Below are 19,474 nucleotides of genomic sequence, written 5' to 3'. Positions count from 1 at the left end.
AGTCCTTATTTCTAGTTCCTATATATATTTTTTTAAGTATATTTTATTGATTATGTTTTTACAGTTGTCCCAGTTTTTTCCCCTTTGCTCCCCTCTACCCTGTACCCCCCCTTCCCTCCAGCAATCCCACCCTACTTAATTCATGTCCATGGGTTGTGCATATAAGTTCTTTGGCTTCACCCTTTCTTATATTATTCTTAACTTCCCCCTATTTTGTACCAACCAATTATGCTTCTTAATCCCTGCACCATTTCCCTATTTCTCCCCCTCCCCCTCCCAGCTGATAACCCTCCAAATGATCCCCATATCTATGATTTTGTTCCTGTTCTAGTTTTTGCTTAGTTAGTTTTTATTTTTTAGATTCTGTTGTTGATAGTTGTGAGTTTGTTGTCATTTTAGTGTTCATAGTTTTGATCTTCTTTACTTAAGTAAGTCCCTTTAACATTTCATATAATAATGGCTTGGTGATGATGAACTCCTTTAGCTTTACCGTGTCTGGGAAGCACTTGATCTGCCCTTCCATTCTAAATGATAGCTTTGCTGGATAGAGTAATCTTGGTTATATAGGTCCTTGCTTTTCATCATATTGAATACTTCTTGCCAGTCCCTTCTTGCCTGCAAAGTTTCTTTTGAGAATTCAGCTGATAGTCTAACAGGCACCCCTTTGTAGGTAACTCTCTGCTTTTCTCTTGCTGCTTTTAAGATTCTCTCTTTATCTTGAACCTTTGGCATTTTAATTATGATGTGTCTTGGTGTGGTTTTCTTTGGGTCTAGCTTGTTTGGGACTCTGTGCCTTCTGAACTTGTATGTCTATTTCCTTCACCAGATTTGGGAATTTTTCATTCATTATTTTTTCACATCAGTTTTCAATTTCTTGCTCTTCCTCTTCTCCTTCTGGCACCCCTATGATTTGGATGTTGGCACATTTAAAGTTGTCCCAGAAGTTCCTAAGCCTCTCCTCATTTTTTCCAATTCTTGCTTCCTCATTCTGCACTGGTTGACTGTTTTTTTTTTATTCCTATGTTCCAAATCATTGATCTTAACCCTGGTTTCCTTCCCTTCATCATTGGTTTTGTGTGGATTTTCCTTCATTTAATTTAGCATAGCTTTTGCTTCTTCCCTTATGCGTTTGCTGTACTCAAACATATCTCTCAAGCCTGTGAGCATCTTTATCACCAGTGTTTTAAACTCTTCACCTGTTAGGTTGGCTATCTCCTCGTCACTTAGTTCTCCTACCAGAACCTTGATATGTTCCCGCTTTGGGGCCATACTTCTCTGTCTCCTCATCTTGATAGGCTCCTGTGTTTGTTTGCCTCTGTGTCTTAGGTACAGCTGTTGCACCTGTTATGTTGTAAGGTGCAGAACCATAGGTATTAGTCAGTATGGGTGACATGTTTCACCACATTGTGGTGCTGTATGTGGGGGAGCGGTCTGAGAGGGAACAATGCTGCTTGCTCAGCACTTGCCCCTTTTCCAGGCACTTCTCCCACTTCCCTGTGAAACTGGCACCTCTCTAGCTGCTGCCCTGGCTATCGTTCCCAGAGTGGGTGGGTCTTTGGACATTCTAGGACCGTGGGGGCCCTTTAAACAAGTGGACTCTGCAGAGAGACCGGCAGTTTCTTCCTCTGCCCCAACCCTCACTGGTTTGCATAGTCAGAAGCAATGAGTCTTTACAGTATTTTCCCTGATGCTGGGACCGTGAGCTGCGCGGTCTGGTCTGGTGCTGGGAGTGCTCCCCAGGTGTCCCTATTTTTTAAAATGTGTGACTTGCTTTCTGCTGGCCTGCTGCTGCCGCTGCCACCACCACACCCCATCCTCTCCACCCTGGCTCTGCCCCTCCTACCTGTTTGGATGAGCATTGCTTCTTTATATCTTTGTTTGTTGGACTTCATGCAGCTTGATTTTCTGGAACTTCTGGTTGTCTCTAGTTTTGAGGTAGTTGTAGTCCTTCTTAGTTGTGGAGGGAGACTTGACGTGTCTGTCTAGGCCTCCATCTTGGCCGGAAGTCCTGATTTCTAGTTCTTAGCTCCACATTTAAACCTAATTGCCAGTGAAATTTCTAACCCTGTATGGTTTTCATGTGATAGAGTCTACTCTCTGTGCTGCCAGCTCTTTGCGGGCAGGAAATATTTCTTGGAAGGCTTTGTATCCCCATAGTTCATGTGTACTTAACGTAAAAATCTAATGCCTTGATGTACTAAGTTGTAGGTATTCCAATCGATGAATTTCAGATGAGTGAGTTCTTACCCTGCACTCAGAACACCCTACAGAGAGATTCACACATAAGCATTAAGTTCCCCTCTTGCTCTCATTGATTGGGATTCCCCTGGGCAAAACAGCCTACAAAGCACTTCCTTCCATAAGTGTAACCAATACACTACTTAAGCTGAAAAACAATGTTTACAAAGTGAGTGTAGATGAAGTTATAAAATAAAATACCAACAGTGCTCCATTCATGCTAATTCTGTCATCAAAGCTACAAAAGCTATCCGGGGTCCTAAGGCCCCACCTGTAGCCAAAGATGTCAGGGCCCCCTCAGATGCGCACCCCAGCCCAGGGGCCGGTGTCTCCCAAGGCAGCGTGTCCACCGCGATAGAGGCGGAGGCCAGCCGAGCCTGACCTTTCTCCTTAAATAAATGATTCATGTCATATTCGATGCAGCTTCTCAAGCAGCCACCACTGAAGGTGGGACTACGCCTCCCCTCCTCCCTTAGTAGTCATTCCCTACTCAACCCACACTGTTGGAAATTCAAATGTTACCTCTCTACCGACACCCTGTCTGGAAGGTCACCAGTGGAGGGCTGGTGGCCCCGCCCTATGCCTTCACCTTCTTCTCACTTCCCATCATTTTTAAAAAACCCTCCTCTGACCCTTTCCCTGTCTGAAACTCACCTCCCCCTCACACTGCTGTGGCACGGTGCCCTCTGGGTCCTCGCCTTTTTGCGGGCCTCTGTTCGCCCTGGCTGTGCAGATGCTATGAGGTTCCACCATTCCCTTGTCTCTAAACGTCCCCCCTGCGAAGTCCCTCCACTTGCCCTTTAGCCGTCCACTCTCTTGGGTGACTTTCATGTGTGAAGGGAGGGAGACGGACTGAGTTTAGCCTGAGTTTGGTACACCGCATCTCTGGTCCTCTAACTCTGATCACAGATGTCATCACTTGGCTCTGGGACAGGTGAGACACCCATCGGAAGCCTCTGCTTTTCTTCTGACTTCCCTCGTCATGAACCCGCCCCTTCACCAGGGCTGGAGCTGCATATGCCCCGCCTGCCCCTGCCACACACTCCCCCAGGGTGACTCCCCAACATTTGTCACACCGCAAGTGGACACTTCTACCTCAGGGTCTGGTCCTGTACCTCTGCCAGGAGAGTCCCATTCTTAGTGGCCTGTTGGGAGAGGCAGACTGTGCTCCATCTGTCTATTCACTGACAGCAGATTCCTTACATGTTCTAAGGCACATTAGAAGGTGATAGTGGCTGTTATTTAGTATCATGGTAGTTCTCCCCTCTTGGCTGGGCACTGGGGACATTGCACCACCTGGCCCCTCCCTGGCACTCCAGCTTTCCTATCACTACCTTAGACAGGCTGGCCCACTGCCATCTCTCCAAATGGTCCCTTGGACTTGGCTCCTCTGAGCCTTTGCTCCTACTGTTCCCACTGCCTGGAATACCTTCCCTTCTCTTCTTTGTTAACATATTATCTGTGCCTCACACCTATCGGGAAGCATCTTGATTGAAAGGGCACCTCCACCCTCTGAGATCCCAGCAGGCTGGCTCAGGTGGCACCTGCACTTCCTTTTGTCACGGATGCTTGAGCACATGCCCAAGGGCACAGGGACTGTGCATTCTATTATTTTTATCTTCTAATGTACTCAATGCATTTGTGTGACATGCATATGTGTGCACGAATAAATGAAATGACTCCTGCGTCTTGGATGGACTCCAGCAAGACCCACGCTGAGCAAGTATAGAAAACAGTATGTGTGTGTGTTTTCAACTCTGGGATTCCAAATCTTTGAACTGGGAGTGATTCTCATTGGATTTTATGAGATGTTTTATCCTGAAGAGAAAATGGCAGAAACATTCAAAATTGTATTTCTTGTACATTAAATGAGTGATACATAAAACACTTTTTGTTGGGGGAGAAGATTAAAGTAAAAACTGAAGCTCCAATTCAGAGCTGACCAAGAGAACTTTATACAGTGATGCAAATGTCCAGTGTCTGCATATTCAATGGGCCACTCATTCCCCACACGCGGCTGCTGAACACGTAAAACGTGGCTACTGTGTCCGAGGAAGGAAATTTTAAATTTTACTGAATTAAGTCACCAGAGGTGACTAGTGGCTCCCATCATGACTGGCTCATCCCTTCATCCCCAGTCCCTAGTTCCAGTCCCCACAATGGACGTGATCATTGATAACCCTGCACCATGTATCTAAACGGGTCTTTGCGTATTTGCAGCCTATTTTATACACATATTTACACACACACCAAGTTGCTTTGGCCTGTGACTGTTTCACACAAATGGTATCATGCCATACCCATTTTGCAGCCTCCTTTTTAAGTGACAGGTTTGGGGAGCTATCTGGGGCAGGGCTCATCACTCTGCTTTATTTATTCCAGCTGCTGGATAGCGTCCATGGCAAGAGGTTCTCTGGTTTATTTAGACAGCCCTGTATTGATGAACATTTAGCTTGTTTCCAAACGAAGCCACCATCCATTCTTACCTGCTTCCCTGTGCATATGAGCAATTGCAGATACTGTGAATGAGATTTTGAATCCATGGGAGGAAAGGGATCCATATTCTCCCCAACACCCCCCGCCCCCCACTGTGGTTCTCCCAGTTCTGGTTCTCCTCCACAATGCATGGGGGAGGCGGGGGGGCGAGACTGAAGTTCCACACTAGCCCCTATGTCTGAAGTGGCCCTGGGGAACCATTATTATTATTATTTTGTGGGAAACTGGCAGCCATGTTCTCCTCTGACTTTTGTTTTCACTCCCCATGCGGAGAAGCTGAAACCTCGATCTTAATCACACAGGCCGTGATGAGCTCGGAAAATGCTGAGACATTCGTGACAATCTGAAGATGACAGACGCAGGCGGCCTTCATCTGCAAGCCGAGTGCAGTGTGCAGACTTGAGGAAAACCTGGAAATGTTCTGCGCCTCAATCCCCGTTCATTCTCCCCATCCTGAGGCTCAGATATAAGATAACCGGACTTAAAGGCCCGTGTACCTGCTGGCATTTGTCGCTGGGTGTTGCACAACGAGTGACACAAAGATCCGTGGTACGGTCTGTACCAGAGCCACTTCCTCAGTGAGGCCGAGGAGGCCCAGGCCAGGGAATGGCCAGGAGTCACTGTAGATTAAAGTGAGAAGAGAGGCCAGTGTCTGCTTCTGGTGGCTCCAGTTAATCTTATCCAACGTGCCATTGCCCCGATTTCAAAGCATGTCAAAGTAAAAATTATTAAAGATTCCATACCAATTTTTTTTCCCCAGTGGTGATTTTAAAATTCAGCCTTGGAGGAGTTAGGAAGAACTGAGCTGGGGTCAAAAATGGAGGAGAATGAAGGGACGCTTAGCAGGTAACAGCATCCTTTAAATTAGAAGTGGGAAGGGGCCATTGTCCAAGAAGGTGATGAAGAAAGGAGAAAGGAGTGGACGTGAGAACAGGCTCAGAGGGACCAGACCCTGCTGATCAGGCTTCCAGATACGCAAATGGAGTGCGTGTGTGTGTGTGGGGGGGGGGGGGTTGCAACTATCTGCACAGCATCTGTAGAAATGAAAACAGGAGAAAACTCACTGCGGTTTGCTACTCCAGTGGGTCAAGCTGTCTTCTTTCCCCACCTCCTCTGCCCTATTTCAACATCATTTCCATAGTCTGGGGCACCCCGCAGAGAGAGTTTAGTGGAGACCTTTCTCGTTGAACACACCAGCCTAGGAATTTTTCCATGACGTCACCTACTCTTCCAAATTACGCCAGTGAGGTTTGCACTTAAATTATTTATTCTAGTGCGTTTCAGCCAGCTGGCACGGTTTCACTCAGAGTCCCCTTGTTTACAGACACCGCGATGAGAGTGTGTCCGGGCTGCTGATGAATGGACATCTGAGAGACAGAGCTGATGCTGGAAGGCTCCCCCCACCATGGTCTTCCCTCCAGGTTTTCCATCAGCGTTTGCATTGATTTCGCCTGACAGTTTTCAGACTCTGGCCTCTGGCCCCAGTTCACCTTCTTTCTCGTGGCTGATCTCAGACCTCGTACACCACCTCGCACATCACTCTCATGGTGGGATGTCGTTGGTGCTGTCATCCCACGGGCGGGGTGGCGGGGGTTCTAATCCAGTTTCCAGGACCCATGTGGCTTGTGAAGTGCCATTGGGGGTCCGGGGGGAGGTCCCTATTTTTGTCACTGATTCTAACTTTGGACCTCCCCTCCCTCTCTCTGCTGTCACTGCTGCAGGCTGCCTTTACTCAGGTGTGGCCCATTGGTCCGTCCTGCCTCTTCCCTTTCGCCTCTGCCCTGCCCTGGCCCTTATTTTCCTCTGCCTTGGCTCCTGCTCCTTTTCTTGATGGATTTTCTACTCCTGTTCTCTCTAAACTCCAATTCAACTGATCGGGTGACTCTTGGTTGGTCTTCTTAATGCCCTCTTCTCAACTTCTCACCCCTCCTTTCCAACAAACCCTCAAATTGCTCCCCGTCACCTAGAAGATAAAGGCTGAGTGCTTACCTGGGCGGCCAGAGCTTCTGCGGCCTCAGCACTCAGTGATGCTGCTGGGTCATCCTCTGCGTCTCCTGTCCCCAAAGGCAATTCACAGTCTTGAGTTTTAAAAATATTTCTAAATCTATCCTATGGAAATAATTTAGAAAGTGAAAAACACTGTGATGTACACACTCTCATTCCAACATTATTTTTAATAGCATGAAAGTGTAAACAAGGTAAATGTCAAATAATAGGAAAAATGATCTATAAATATTACAGATCTTCTCCTTGGAATTTTAAGCTACATTAAAATAATAATTACGATGACAATTCAACAACAGGGAAAATGCTTATGAAAACAGGGTGAAGGGACCAGAGAGCTCCTGGTTATGGAGCACGTACTGTGTGCTGGCTCATGCTAGGTGCTTTGCTCGTCTCCCATAGGCGAGGAAACCAACACAGGGCTTGGATGACCTGTCTGAGGTCACAGAGCTCATGGTCCCACTTTGGCTTAATTTTAAAGCAAAACTGTATCTACGTGGTGATATAATTCATCTGTGGAGTGTGCGCCTGCTCAGCCCACATTCCTCAAGGATCTGCCTTAACCAACCCACCCTGTGCATCGTGCTCTCTCCTCTGAGCCAATGTGACACATGAAACTTCCGGGAGAAATGTCAGCCCACCCAGGCCAGCTTACATTTTATTTATTGGTTGTGCTTTTTCTCTCCTCCTAGACTGTTAGAGCCCTGAAAGCCAGACCTGAGTCTTGCTAATGCTTCATATCCCCGGGCAGCCCTTGGCACACTGGGTGTGGTAATGGGTACTCAGTGTACAGGGATGGGCAAAAGTACGTTTACAGTTATGAGGATGCAAAACAGAGTTTATTTTTGTGTCATTATTTATTTTAAAGATTTTATTTATTTTTAGAGAGAGGGGAAGGGAGGGAGAAAGAGAGGGAGAGAAACATCAGTGCATAGTTGCCTCTCGTGCGCCCCCAACTGAGGACCTTGCCCGCAAACCAAGCATGTGCTCTCACTGGGAATCAAACTGGTGACCTTTCAGTTTGCAGTCCGGCGCTCAATCCACTGAGCCACACCAGCCAGTGCATGTTATTATTTATTAATTATTGTATTCTTGTCTGTAGGAGCAACTGTAAACCTATTGTGGCCCTGCCCTGTATATGTTGTCAAACCTTATTTCTCTCTCCAGTGGCAGCCAACCTCGTGGAGCTGGCTGGTCACTCAGAGGGGTGGTGGGAGAGGCTCTGGCCTGAGGCTGGCTCCGGTGTGCCTGCAAGCCCATCAGAGAACTATGTAAATGTCTCCCGCCAGTTACCACTTCCATTCAGAGGAACTGTCTTATCCTTTGTTATATGTCAACTTTTAAAAAACTTATTTTGAATTATTGATTCATAGGGAGTTACAAACAAATGTACAGGGAAAGCCCATGTACCCTTCACCCAGCATCCCCCAACATATTAACATCTTTGTAACTATAGTTTAGTATCAATACCAAGAAACTGACATTGGTACAATCCACAGAGCTGGCTCAGATTTCATCATCAGTTATATACAAGTTAAAAAATAAGAATAATCCAATTTAGAAAGTGTCTCCTTTTACTTGAGCACATTTTCTTCATACCCCTGCCTAAGTATTTACTCTCACTTGAAATCTTTAGGCACAATTGCATTGAGGTCAGAGGGCCTCTCTTGCTCTGTTCTTTGCTCCCTGTGTGGTCCTAGTCAAATTAACTAACCTCTCTGGGCTTTGGTTCTCTCATCTGAAAATACTAACCTCATTGGATATTTTAAAAGTGCAAAATGCTGAAGTTAGGCACAACATCTAACAGGCTCTCAGAGAGTGTCCGCTCTTTCTTTCCACCCTCTTGATACATGGCAAGCCCTCTTCCTCACGATTCAATAAAATCCTTCTCTTTTAAATAATGTTCAAAATTAGTCTCCTCTGACAGTTTCCCATCCCATCTCTAGTCACCTCAGCAATCCCATTCTCTGTGTGTGGAACATTTAATTAGTATGATTCCGATGCCATGTGCCGCATTCCTGCTGAAATCATTTTCATTTCTATTTTTACCTATCCACCACGTCAGGTCTTTGAAGGCAGAACACCTCAGTGCTTTAATTTCTGCAAGTCAACGTATTGGATAAAAGCCTAGGCTTGCTGCCATCTGCAAAACAAGGATAATTGTATCAACTTCATAGACTTTTTGGGAAGCTTAAATGGACAAACGCAGGCGAAACATTTAGCGCAGTGCCTGGCCCACACACGCAGCTGCGGCCGCTGTTCATAATGGCAGCTCCTCGGATTTGTTTCTACTGGGAGCATTGTCCTTGGGCATCCGGAAGGTGATATCTGGCTACCGCTGATTTCTTAACAGCTGTTTGTGCTTCACACTCCAAGTACAAAATAAAATCAAAAGACTTTAAGGGCCATTCTTGCTCCGAAATTCCATTTTATTCTATCCTGCCATCTCTTGCCTGAAGTTGGGAAAGAGATTTTCATAATAATCATCATAATGGCATCGGTGATGATAATAGCTACTCATTTTTGAGTGCTTATTATATGCCAGGAACAGTTCTAAACACTTTCTCGTGTTAACATACCGCATCTCCACTGCAACCCTATGACGTAGGTTCTGCTATTTCCATTTCACAGACGAGTAGCCTGAGGCACAGACGCGTGGATGCTTTGCCAAGTTTGCACAGCTTGTGAGAGCCAGAACGGGTGGGAAGCCAGCCTACCTGGCCCCTGAAAAGAGCCAGGGATACTTTTCTTCCTGCTCTTAGATAAGGAATGGAAAAATATTGTTTATTTTTCCCTATGACTCACTTCAAGAGTTTTAGAAAAGCCCAGGGAAGCTTACAGTTAGGAAAGAATTGAAGCCCTGACATTCAATCGATTGGACACACTTCTCTCTTTTTCATCCGCCATCCTCGATCAAGGTGGCAATCAGATCAGCCAAGAGCGGCTGGAAAGCAGCGAGCCTGTCGGGCGTGCAGAGATCCGAAAAGCCAGGCTGCTGCTGACAGCGACAGATGCGTCTGCAAATTCAGACACAGGCTCGCCGGGACGGTCTCCCCGGGGAGAATTCATCCGCTGTTTCATTCTGCTTCCAATAAAACCTGTCTGGAAACAGGGACTCCGCCTCCTTCCCCAGACTCATTTTCCTCAGCATTTCCTCTTGGTCTCTTCAATCCCGAATCTTCCCCAGACAAGGAGAGACAGGTCCCAGCCCCTGCAGACACCCCCTGGCACTGCACTTCTGCAGCCACACGGCGCCGTTTGACTTCTTTATCGCCATGAAAAGCAGACCAGTCTCTCCCTGTATGACTCCCGGCTTTAATTACCAAGGGCAAATTGCTGTATCATTCAGAATAATGAAAAATTAGAAGTAGCAGTGGGAAATGATTTAATAAACCAGCGTCTGATCCAAAGATGGAACAGTAACTAGCCATTAAAGTGAGGCTCTGAAAAATATTTAGTGAGAAAATAGATGCTCACAATATAAGAAGAAAATAGGTTTTAACACTATAATCCCAGTTTAATTCATGTATTTTTAAAATATGCCTAAACACAGAAACAAAGACTAGAACAAATACACTAAATTTTTAATAATTATGAATAGTGTGATTATGTGATATTTGCATTCATTTATATTTTTTCTTATTTTACAGACTTATACATGAGCATGTATTCCTTTTAATAATCCGAAGTAAGGAAAAGGGGGAAAAGAGAAAAGGGAACCTTTTTCATTTTCTTAAATATTTCACCTTTAAAGGGCTGTTGATTTTTCATTTCATGGATTCACCCATATTTACCAGCTCACTACACCCCTAGAGATCAGCTCAGGTCCTGCCTCTTCCAGGAAGCCTTCCTGAACTCATCGAATTCCCACAGATTTTTTTGTATGGACTCCTTACTCTCATTGTGACACATCATCAACTTTAAAATGTGTTTGTCTTGTGTCCTTGGTAGAGAGTAAGTTTTTTGATGTCAGAACCTATATGTTTTTAACTTCCTCCTCTTCCTCATCCTACCCAGCAAGCACAGTGCTGAGGTTCCATTAACATCAGCTGCACACAAGGCCTGGCCTTCCCCGGAGGCACTTGAGTGTGACGCCCCTTTCTCTTTGAACTTTGTTCTGTTTCCTGCAATTCATTTGAAAAGGGTGTCTGTGCCTTGGGCCCTGGGTTAGATTTTATTGTAAATTGTTTAAAAAGAATCCTGTTTGCTTTGGTAGGGATGATCAAATCCAACCCTTGCCTTTACAAGGGGATCGTAAAGTTAAGAAAACAAATATAAACTATTTTGAGCAAAAAGGCATGTTTCTTAGCGAATGAGGATAACGGCATTGATGTTTATAAAAAGGAAACCAAAGGCTAGGAGAGGAGGTGACTTCCCTGGGTCTCACGCTGATCACAGACGTCACACTTCATGCCCCTTTCCTTGAGTCCTGCTGGGCGCAGGATACTGTGTCGAGGTCAGAAGGAAAAGACCTGAAGAACTTACAGTTTTTCTGAGGGGAAAAGATCAGAGTCACTGAAACAACTTAGCCTGAGTTCCCAGTAGTGGATGACTTTCAGGATAATGTGGCACGAGGTGCATACAGGAGGCAGCTGGCGGGGGGAGTGACATCTAGTGTTTGGGGGGGTGGTTATTAACTGAAGGGCTTCTAAGGAAGACTCAGCAGGTGCCAGGGTCTGGGGAGCCCCGTGGTGTGATGATTTTAAGGCCCCAGCTCAGTGGCTCTGACCCTCCTACCCCTTCACCATTTCTAGTTTCTGCCCTGCCCCTGTCACCTGCAGCCATGAGACTCTCCTTGGCTGGATGGCTTCCCCATCTGCTACTACTTCCACCCCCCAGGCCTCTCACTCTGCACTCTGATGTGGCCTCTGGCTGCTGGACCAGGGCTGTCATGGGAGACAAAGCATGAGCAAGAGGCCTGGCCATAGCAGAGGAAGGCCACAACCTCTCCATCCCCTACCTCCATGAGGCATCTCTTGGTGAATCCTAAGTTGAAGGGCTGACATTTAACATAATGGTGAACTACCTTAACTGCTTGATTGTAAAGCAAACTGAATCAGGGCAAGATTTGCCTTAAAGCTACATATAGAATGAATCGAAGCAAGGAGACTGGCCAAGTGGCATTTACAAGGACTGGATCTCAAATGTCAAAGAGATGTCCTAGTGATGGTGGCTATGGCAAAGGAGAGCACAGGATGGATCGAAGAAATTAATTGTTGAGGATATATTTTGGGGAAAGTGATGGGAGAGTTAGGAGAGCTTCATGGCAGAGAGGTATGTGCTGTGTGACTTTGGGCAGGGCACTTAACTTCTCTGATCCTGCCTTTTAATTTTTTTTAATCCTCACCTGAGGATATGTTTATTTGAGAGCGAGTGATGGCAGGGGGGTGGGGGAATGGAGAGAAAAATTAATGTGAAAGAGAAACATCAATTCATTGCCTCCTATACATGCCTGACAAGGTATTGAACTTGCAACCTAGGTACCCTGACCAGGAATTGAACCAACAACCCTTTGGTGTACAGGACAACATTCTAACCAACTGAGGCACCCAGCCAGGGCCTGATCCTGCTTCTTTATCTGTCCAATGAGAACGATAGTAATACCTTAGTGGTTGTTATGAATATTGTCTGAAATAATTGTAAAGTGCTCAGCCTACTGCTTAGCACAGGTTAGTTGAGGTAACAGGATCAGGCAGGCAGAGCAAAAGAGAAACAGACCTGCAGCTCCTGAGAGCTGTGGGGAGACATGCTGCTGGCAGACCAGATGAGAGGTCCAGCGTCCGTGGAGGCTGCCAGCGCTGTGAGGTCTGCTGTCCCATGCTGGGCAGGCAAGGAGCTGGGCCCGTGCCTCCCACCGCAGCTGTGCACCAGGATCAGAGCAGAGCACCTCGGGCCCCTCCTCAGAGATGCCAAGGCCATTCTTATGAGCGCTCAGGGCTGCAACCACAGGCCAGCCCTGGGGCACAGTAAGTGGGGAGTCAGCATATGGCAGGGGCAGGGCAGAAGGAACCCTGGCCCATGCTACCGGCCGCCCAAATCCACCCCACCCCCTTCCCTGTCCTGTCCTGGGGAGACACTGGCCCCATGAGCCCAGCCTCCAGAGCCCCAGGTGTTAGCCGCCCCAGGAGGTGGCCGGCCAGGATTCAGGACCTGGAGCCGATGGCTCTCCCGCAGCAGCTGCCCTGAGATCCTCCTAGGAGAACTGTCTTGCAAGCACCTGGAGGTCTGGAGGAACTTACCTTCTAGGGGCGGAGACAGAGTGCAGACACACAAAACGTGGGTCAGTTGGTAAAGAATGTCATGAAGAGGATTCAGCTAGGGATAGAAAATTAAAAGACAGTAGTGGGCATGGAAGTTCTCCACAGTTAGGTGACATTTGGGCAGACTCACAGGGTCATCAGTGTGGGAGCCAGGAGGATGTAGGAAAGAACACTCCAGATGGGGAATATTAAGTGCAAGAGCCAAGTGCAAGGAGGCCTCTGAGGTTGGGCAGGGTGAACCATAGGGAGGTGGCAGGAGGGGCCAGACCGCTGGGGCATGGTTATCCATGAAGTTTTAAAGCTGGAAGAAGCCACCAACATCTTGTCATTGGACACCCTGCTGTTCCCACTGATGCGATTTTTTCGGTAACCAGAGCAGCTATGTTGGCCATATCACAGTTCCTTCTCAAACTTAAAATAGGTACGAACATATTAGTGACAGAATAGGGTCCTTCATAAGTTGACTCACAGTGTCCCACTTTGGATCTGCCAGGTGTGATCCACAGGGAGTAAGAGAGGGTGCAGGGAGCTTTCTCAGAAATGAAAGGATTCAGAATTTAAAAGGGTTTTCCTTTTTTTTTAAACAGGCATATGGCTATGAGTTAAAGCTCCACCACGTTCTATGTACTAAGATTAAGAATAAACACTATCAAGCCCTAGCAAGGTAGCTCAGCTGGTCAGAGCATCATCCCCGTATACCAAGGTTGTGGGTTCGATACCCAGTCAGGGCACATACAAGAATCAACCAATGAATGCATAAATAAGTGGAACAACAAACTGATGTCTCTCTCTCTCAGAATAAATACTATCAGAAGCAAGATGAAAGGAATATATCAAATGTACCCCTTACTAATTAGTAACAATGAACCGTTTTTGATTACTTTTCAATGTCTTCTATTCTTTGTGTTCCCCCACACACATTCTTCCCACACACACATACACACACACCAGCCTGGCCTCTTTGTGGTTACTTTGAATTCAACTTCTGGTTGGAAGCTTCATGGGGGTGTCTGTGGGTTCTCATCGCCCCCTGAGCCACTGTGGCACCCAGAGGCCAGGGCTCCTGAACAAGCCCTGCCAGCCCTTCTCCTTATCAGAGAGGAGGCCTTTATCTCTGGTGTTAGAATCCGATTACCCACCCAGGAAGTGTGGAGTGCTGCTCTGAGCTTTCTGCTCTCTGGCTGAGAGCCCAAAAAAATCACTTTCGTTGTATGATTGGTCTCTGTCTAAAGTGGAACAGATAAGATGGGAAAGTAATGGCCAGAGGTTTATTTGAGAAGTGGCTTCTGCCCTGCCCCGCCCCAGCAGTAAGAGCCCCACAGCCCCCGCAGGCCCTGCACGGAGCTTCCCCCCGCCCCCCAGCACCCAACGCGGGCTTGTGCTCCCTCAGCCGGCCCTGAGCCTGGCCTCTGTCCGGGGCAGTCCCGGCTCCCGGGACCTTCTGAAAGGTCTGGGGAAGGGACCGACCTGGCTATTCTGGTCCTCACTTCATGTCTGTTTGCTCAGGCCCTTAACACACCAAGGGCCGGCCTTCCTGCCTTAGGGACGGTGAGGGGGGAGGCTGCTGGGACAACTGGGGACAGGGCATCCTGACAGCTGCACTGGCTGGAAGGTAGGTTAACTCCTGGGCTTTGAGGCCCAAGAGGGCAAATTTGACCCTTGGGAGCTGTGCCATCACGGGAAATTAACCCAGTGCCAGCTGGAGCCCTAACGCCTCCTCCCGGGCAGGGGCAGGCAGGAGACGAGGGGATGCCAGGCCAGGCCAGCCCAGCAAGACAGAACCCGGAGAGCTGCCCACCCCCGCATGGCTGCAGCTGAGGGAGCCTGAGGGCACACAGCCAGCCCTGTGCTGGGGGCAGGGGCGTCACAAATCAGCTGTCTGATATCCTGCCCTCTTGGGGTGCCCCTGGGCTTCCCCAAGGCGAGCCTATTCCCTCAAGCCGGAATCCAAATCTCCCTTCTTCCTCCTCCTGCCACTGCCCACCCCCCCACCCCCATCCTGCCCTATCACAACTCCCAGAGCCCTTTTCTCTGCCCCTTGTGAAGCTCTTTGTGTGGTTAAAGCAATTCCCACTGAAGTACTTTATTCTTTTCTGAATAGCCCATGGACCTAATCCTTCAAGGGCACATTTGCATTCTAAGCAGAGAGTTTGTACAAGCAGAGTTCAGCGTTAATTGGTAGAAACGAGGGGCAATTGTTTGGGGAGGAGACTTTTCCGGGCCCTGCCCGGCTGCCCTCTCCCCTCCTCCACAGACAGCGCCCACGTCCCCACAGTGAGGGACGCTGAGTCCTGCCAAGGCGGTCCCTGTCCTGCCCTGAGGAGGGTTACAGAAGCCCCGTGCTTCCCAGACGGCTTCATCAATCCAAAAGCTTTTTATGGAGGGCCCTAAAATGGTCAACTTTTACTTTTCCCAAGGTTTGTTTTATCATCACCGATTTCCTAATACTATCATTTCACAGCACCGGAGGGAAAGAAGGAAGTCATCTCAGTCTCCTGGATGGAACGGATTCAGCTTTCTAACCCCCGCCCCAGGGTTCGCTGGGCCGCAGCCTGGCGGGGTGGGCGGGCTGCGGGGTGGGGGTGCGGGGGAGGCTGGCATTGAGAACTGCGGGCTTCCAGCCTGAGGCCCCGCCCAACTCAGACACCGGTTCTCAAACCCCAGGGTCCTGCGGTCTTAAAGATGCATTTCCAAATGTTAATAATTAATGGCAATGTTAATTTATCATAGTTTCACGTAACCTTCTATAATGGAAATGGTCCCTGGAGAGAGAGTGGTAGAGAACACCGAGGAGCCGAGAATGAAAGCAGTGGGGAGCGAACGAGGGGGCATTGCGGCAGGAGCTACCGTCACCAAGCTGTGCCCACCTTGGGACTGGGAGCGGATTCCTGAGTGGCAGGAGGCAGTTTTATAGCCCTGTCTCAGTTTGTGTGTGTGTGTGTGTGTGTGTGTGTGTGTAATACATGGCGGCAGCACCTGACCTCTAGGTAAGCTCCCGCCCCAAAGCCTCACTCCTCAAAATGCTCCTCCGTGGGGCCTGGCACCATGAACAGGTGCTGGTCTGTTAGCATCGTCCTTGCATATGACACTGTGCCTGACCCTGAGCAGAAGGGCAAATGTTTCGGAATGTAGAGAAGTCGGGGGAGATGCCCACGCCGGGCAGGATGAGTCCCGGCGCTCTCACCAAGGGAACTCTGTTTCCAGCAAGGCCCTGGTTCCTTACAAGCCACCCTGGTCCGACTCCCAGGTCACCTCAGCCCAGCCCAGCGGCTCTGCTCATGAGTGTCCCTCCTTGCCGTTGCAGGTGTGTGTGGCTGCTGTGGAGCCCTACGCCCCAGGTACAAAAGGCTGGTTGACAACATCTTCCCTGAGGATCCCGAGGTGCGTCCTTCTCCGGCTGGCACTGTGCTCATTCTGTCCATCTCGGCCCATCCAGGCTTCTGAGGGCTGCAGCGGGGGAGGCAGCCCCCAGGGCCCCCTGTCCCGGGCCCCTCCGAGAAGCTGCTGGGGCATTGAGATCTCCCTGAAGTCAGGACCTGCAGGGGGCTCTGGGAGTTGGTTCGGCCATGCTTTCGGCTGTTGCTAAACAACAAAGGCATCGCTCTCATTCATGTCCCTCTGGGTGATGGTTCCCTGAGCTGCTGACTCCTGATGGTGCTATTTCCTGCTGTTTACGGTGAACACTTCCCTTCTTGGGGTTTGGCTCTGGAGCCCATGTCTTGTCCAGCTCCCTCTGGTGTCTGCCAGGGGTCTGCCTGGGGTCTGCCAGGGGTCTGTGTGCACATGGCTTCTTGGCTCCACCATCAGCTGCATTACATGCGTGGTTTCAGGAATGTCAGAATCTAATGTACTTGACTTGCTCTCAGGGCACCAGAGACCCCTCCGTGATGGGCAGTGGGGGTTGCATTCCAGTACCCTCTGGAGAATTCCCTGCATTACAGAGCTGCCTTCTTTCTGTTAATTTATTGGGGCTGGATATTCAACACCGTTTACTTCTGAGTCATTTCCAATGAAGCCTTTATACACACACATATCTATACACAGATTCATATATATATACTTTCATGTATAGCCACATATTTATGTGCACCCATACATGCACACATGTATACACACACACACACACACACACACATTTATATCACTAGTTTTAGTTATAGCTAACACACTTTGTGCTAAGTCGTGACTTCCTAGAGGGCCAGAACTATATTTTAATCATCTCTATATCCTTGAAATCTACATGTTGTCTGTCACATAGGTAATGACACTCTGCTAAATGTTTGTTAAACTGAATTAATATTTTCCTTGAGACTCGAAGTCTTCTGGCCGTAGTAGGCCCCCAGACAGCAGGAATGGTCTTTTACAGGATGGCCTGGTGAAGACTAACATGGAGAAGCTGACCTTCTACGCCCTCTCGGCTCCAGAAAAGCTAGATCGGATTGGCGCCTACCTCTCCGAGAGGCTCATCCGTGACGTGGGTCGTCATCGATATGGGTAAGCAGTATGGGAAAGTGAAAAACAATATTTTCAGAAACTATGTTACCTTTTTAGAGTAAAATATAGGGTCCTTTTATGAAAATGACAGTAGACTGGATGCCTGAATGGACAGAGAAAATGCGGATTGGGACTGAGGGGTGGGCTCCATGTGCTCTTCCAAAGGTGAATGAAAGTTGATGCTGTTGCCAAGATTTGGGAAGAAGCGGATGTTGGCTTCCTGGGAGCATCCCGTTCAGCATCCATTTGCCCCCGCATCTCCTTCTAGAAGCCCTCACACACAGTCTGGGGCCTTGAAAAGTTAGTCTAACCCAGAATGTGCCATTGTTCTCATCAAACTCGCTGTCTGACAAAGCAAGGAAGATCCATCTACATACTAGTGAGAAGGCAAATTAGGGATAATTTGTCCAATAAAAATACTCTTAAGTGAAATATCTATCAATCTTCTGAGAATGACTTGCTATGTTTATAAGAGAAAAGAAATCTTAGGGAAAACAACTAATCAGTAGATTTAACTGTTTAAAACTTTAAATATTTGATGTCAAAAAAGAAGCCATCAAGATGTGAAAGGCAAACAATGACAAGAAGTGTTTTCTTAAAAAGCAGACAAAGGATTTAAACTCTTGTTAGTGGCACATAACAAGTGGAGGGGGTGGAATGGGGACATTGAGGCAAAGGCCCCAAATAGCTAGCTTACAGAAGAGGAAATGGAACTGGTTACAAACATGGGATGATGTTCAACAGCCTTATAATCAGAAATGTGGATGAAATGCTAAGATACCATCTTCACTTATCAAATTGATTTTTTTAAACTATTATTTTCAGTATTAACCAAGCAACGGCAACGTGAGCGCATTGCCATTCTTTTCTAGAATACATGCACATTGGTTGAAATTCTCTAGAAAGCAATTTTGAAATAAGTCAAGAGCTTTGGAAGTGCTCATGCTCTTTGATCCAATGATTCCATTTTCATTTATTTATTCAGAGGAATGAGTTTTAACTATCATCTCGCTTTACACCCAAAGATGCTTATTATGCTGTTTTTTTATGATAATGAAAACATGGAAATGCTTTAAATGTCCAGTAAAAGGAGAATAGTTTAGTGAGTTATGGTGTTTATCACTAGTGAAATATTACCTAGTCAATAAAATGGTGTTTATAAACACCATATTATATGGAAAATTCCTTAAGTAAATGGAAACTAGAATACATACTTAGGTACACAGTGTTTACAGTTAGGTTAATAATAAATAACCTGTGTGGCTCAGTGGATTGAGGCCCCTGGGAACTGAAATGTCGCCTGTTCAATTCCCGGTCAGGGCACATGCCTGGGTTGCAGGCCAGGTCCCCAGTTGGGGATGTGTGAGAGGCAACTGATCAATGTTTCTTTCACACATGGATGTTTCTCTCCCATTCTTTCTGCCCCCCTTTCTCTCTCTAAAAGTAAATAAATAAAATATTTTTTAAAAATAACAAATCTCAGTGCCTAGAAAATAGAGTAAGAACAAATATGCCATAAATGTTAAGAGTCCCCATTTCATGAGCAGTGTGGCTGGGGCTTATGGGTTTTGTTTCTTCTCTTTACCTTTTGGGTGGTTTCCTAGCTCTTCTCTGTCAAGCTCATGTTGCTTCCACATGAACAAGCTGAACTGTGGGACGTGCTGTGTACGCCGTCCTGCCATTACATCACAGTTCTGTACAGCATTGCACACAGGGCAGGGGGTGAAGAGGAAGAAAGTGTAGATTCAGGGCAGTTGTTCCTAAATCTCATTGCTTCTAGTCTCCCCAAAGCCTTTTTATTGAGTTTATTGGGCTGACACTGGTTAGTAAAATTCTATAGGTTTCAGGTGCACAGTTCCACAACACATCCTCTGTACACTGTATTGTGTGTTCACCACCCCCAGTCAAGTCTCCAGTCATCACCATTTATCCCCCATACCCTCCTCCACCCCCTCCAATGCCCCCCAATAATCACTACACTG

General features: G+C 47.4%; 1 protein-coding gene across 6 annotated transcripts in view; it reads left to right on the top strand.

The window, feature by feature from the left end:
- EFR3B (EFR3 homolog B) overlaps positions 1-19,474 on the top strand; it is an 80,192-nt gene that overhangs the window by 14,808 nt on the left and 45,910 nt on the right. For 5 of the 6 annotated variants that reach the window (XM_090280965.1, XM_090280963.1, XM_090280962.1 and 2 more), the window contains exons 1-3: positions 15,333-15,415; positions 16,303-16,379; positions 17,365-17,492. In XM_090280965.1, coding sequence (XP_090137091.1) covers positions 15,376-15,415; positions 16,303-16,379; positions 17,365-17,492 — 245 coding nt within the window. In that variant the 5' untranslated portion in view covers positions 15,333-15,375. Of the gene's footprint in view, positions 1-15,332; positions 15,416-16,302; positions 16,380-17,364; positions 17,493-19,474 lie in introns of those variants that run through there. The other variant, XM_090280966.1, reaches the window with a different exon arrangement.

Source organism: Furipterus horrens, unplaced genomic scaffold, assembly GCF_987537825.1.
Source record: "Furipterus horrens unplaced genomic scaffold, mFurHor1.1.pri manual_scaffold_6, whole genome shotgun sequence".
NCBI lineage: Eukaryota > Metazoa > Chordata > Mammalia > Chiroptera > Furipteridae > Furipterus > Furipterus horrens.
The sequence above is the reverse complement of the archived record's forward strand: the minus strand, read 5'-3'. Positions and strand labels throughout refer to the sequence as shown.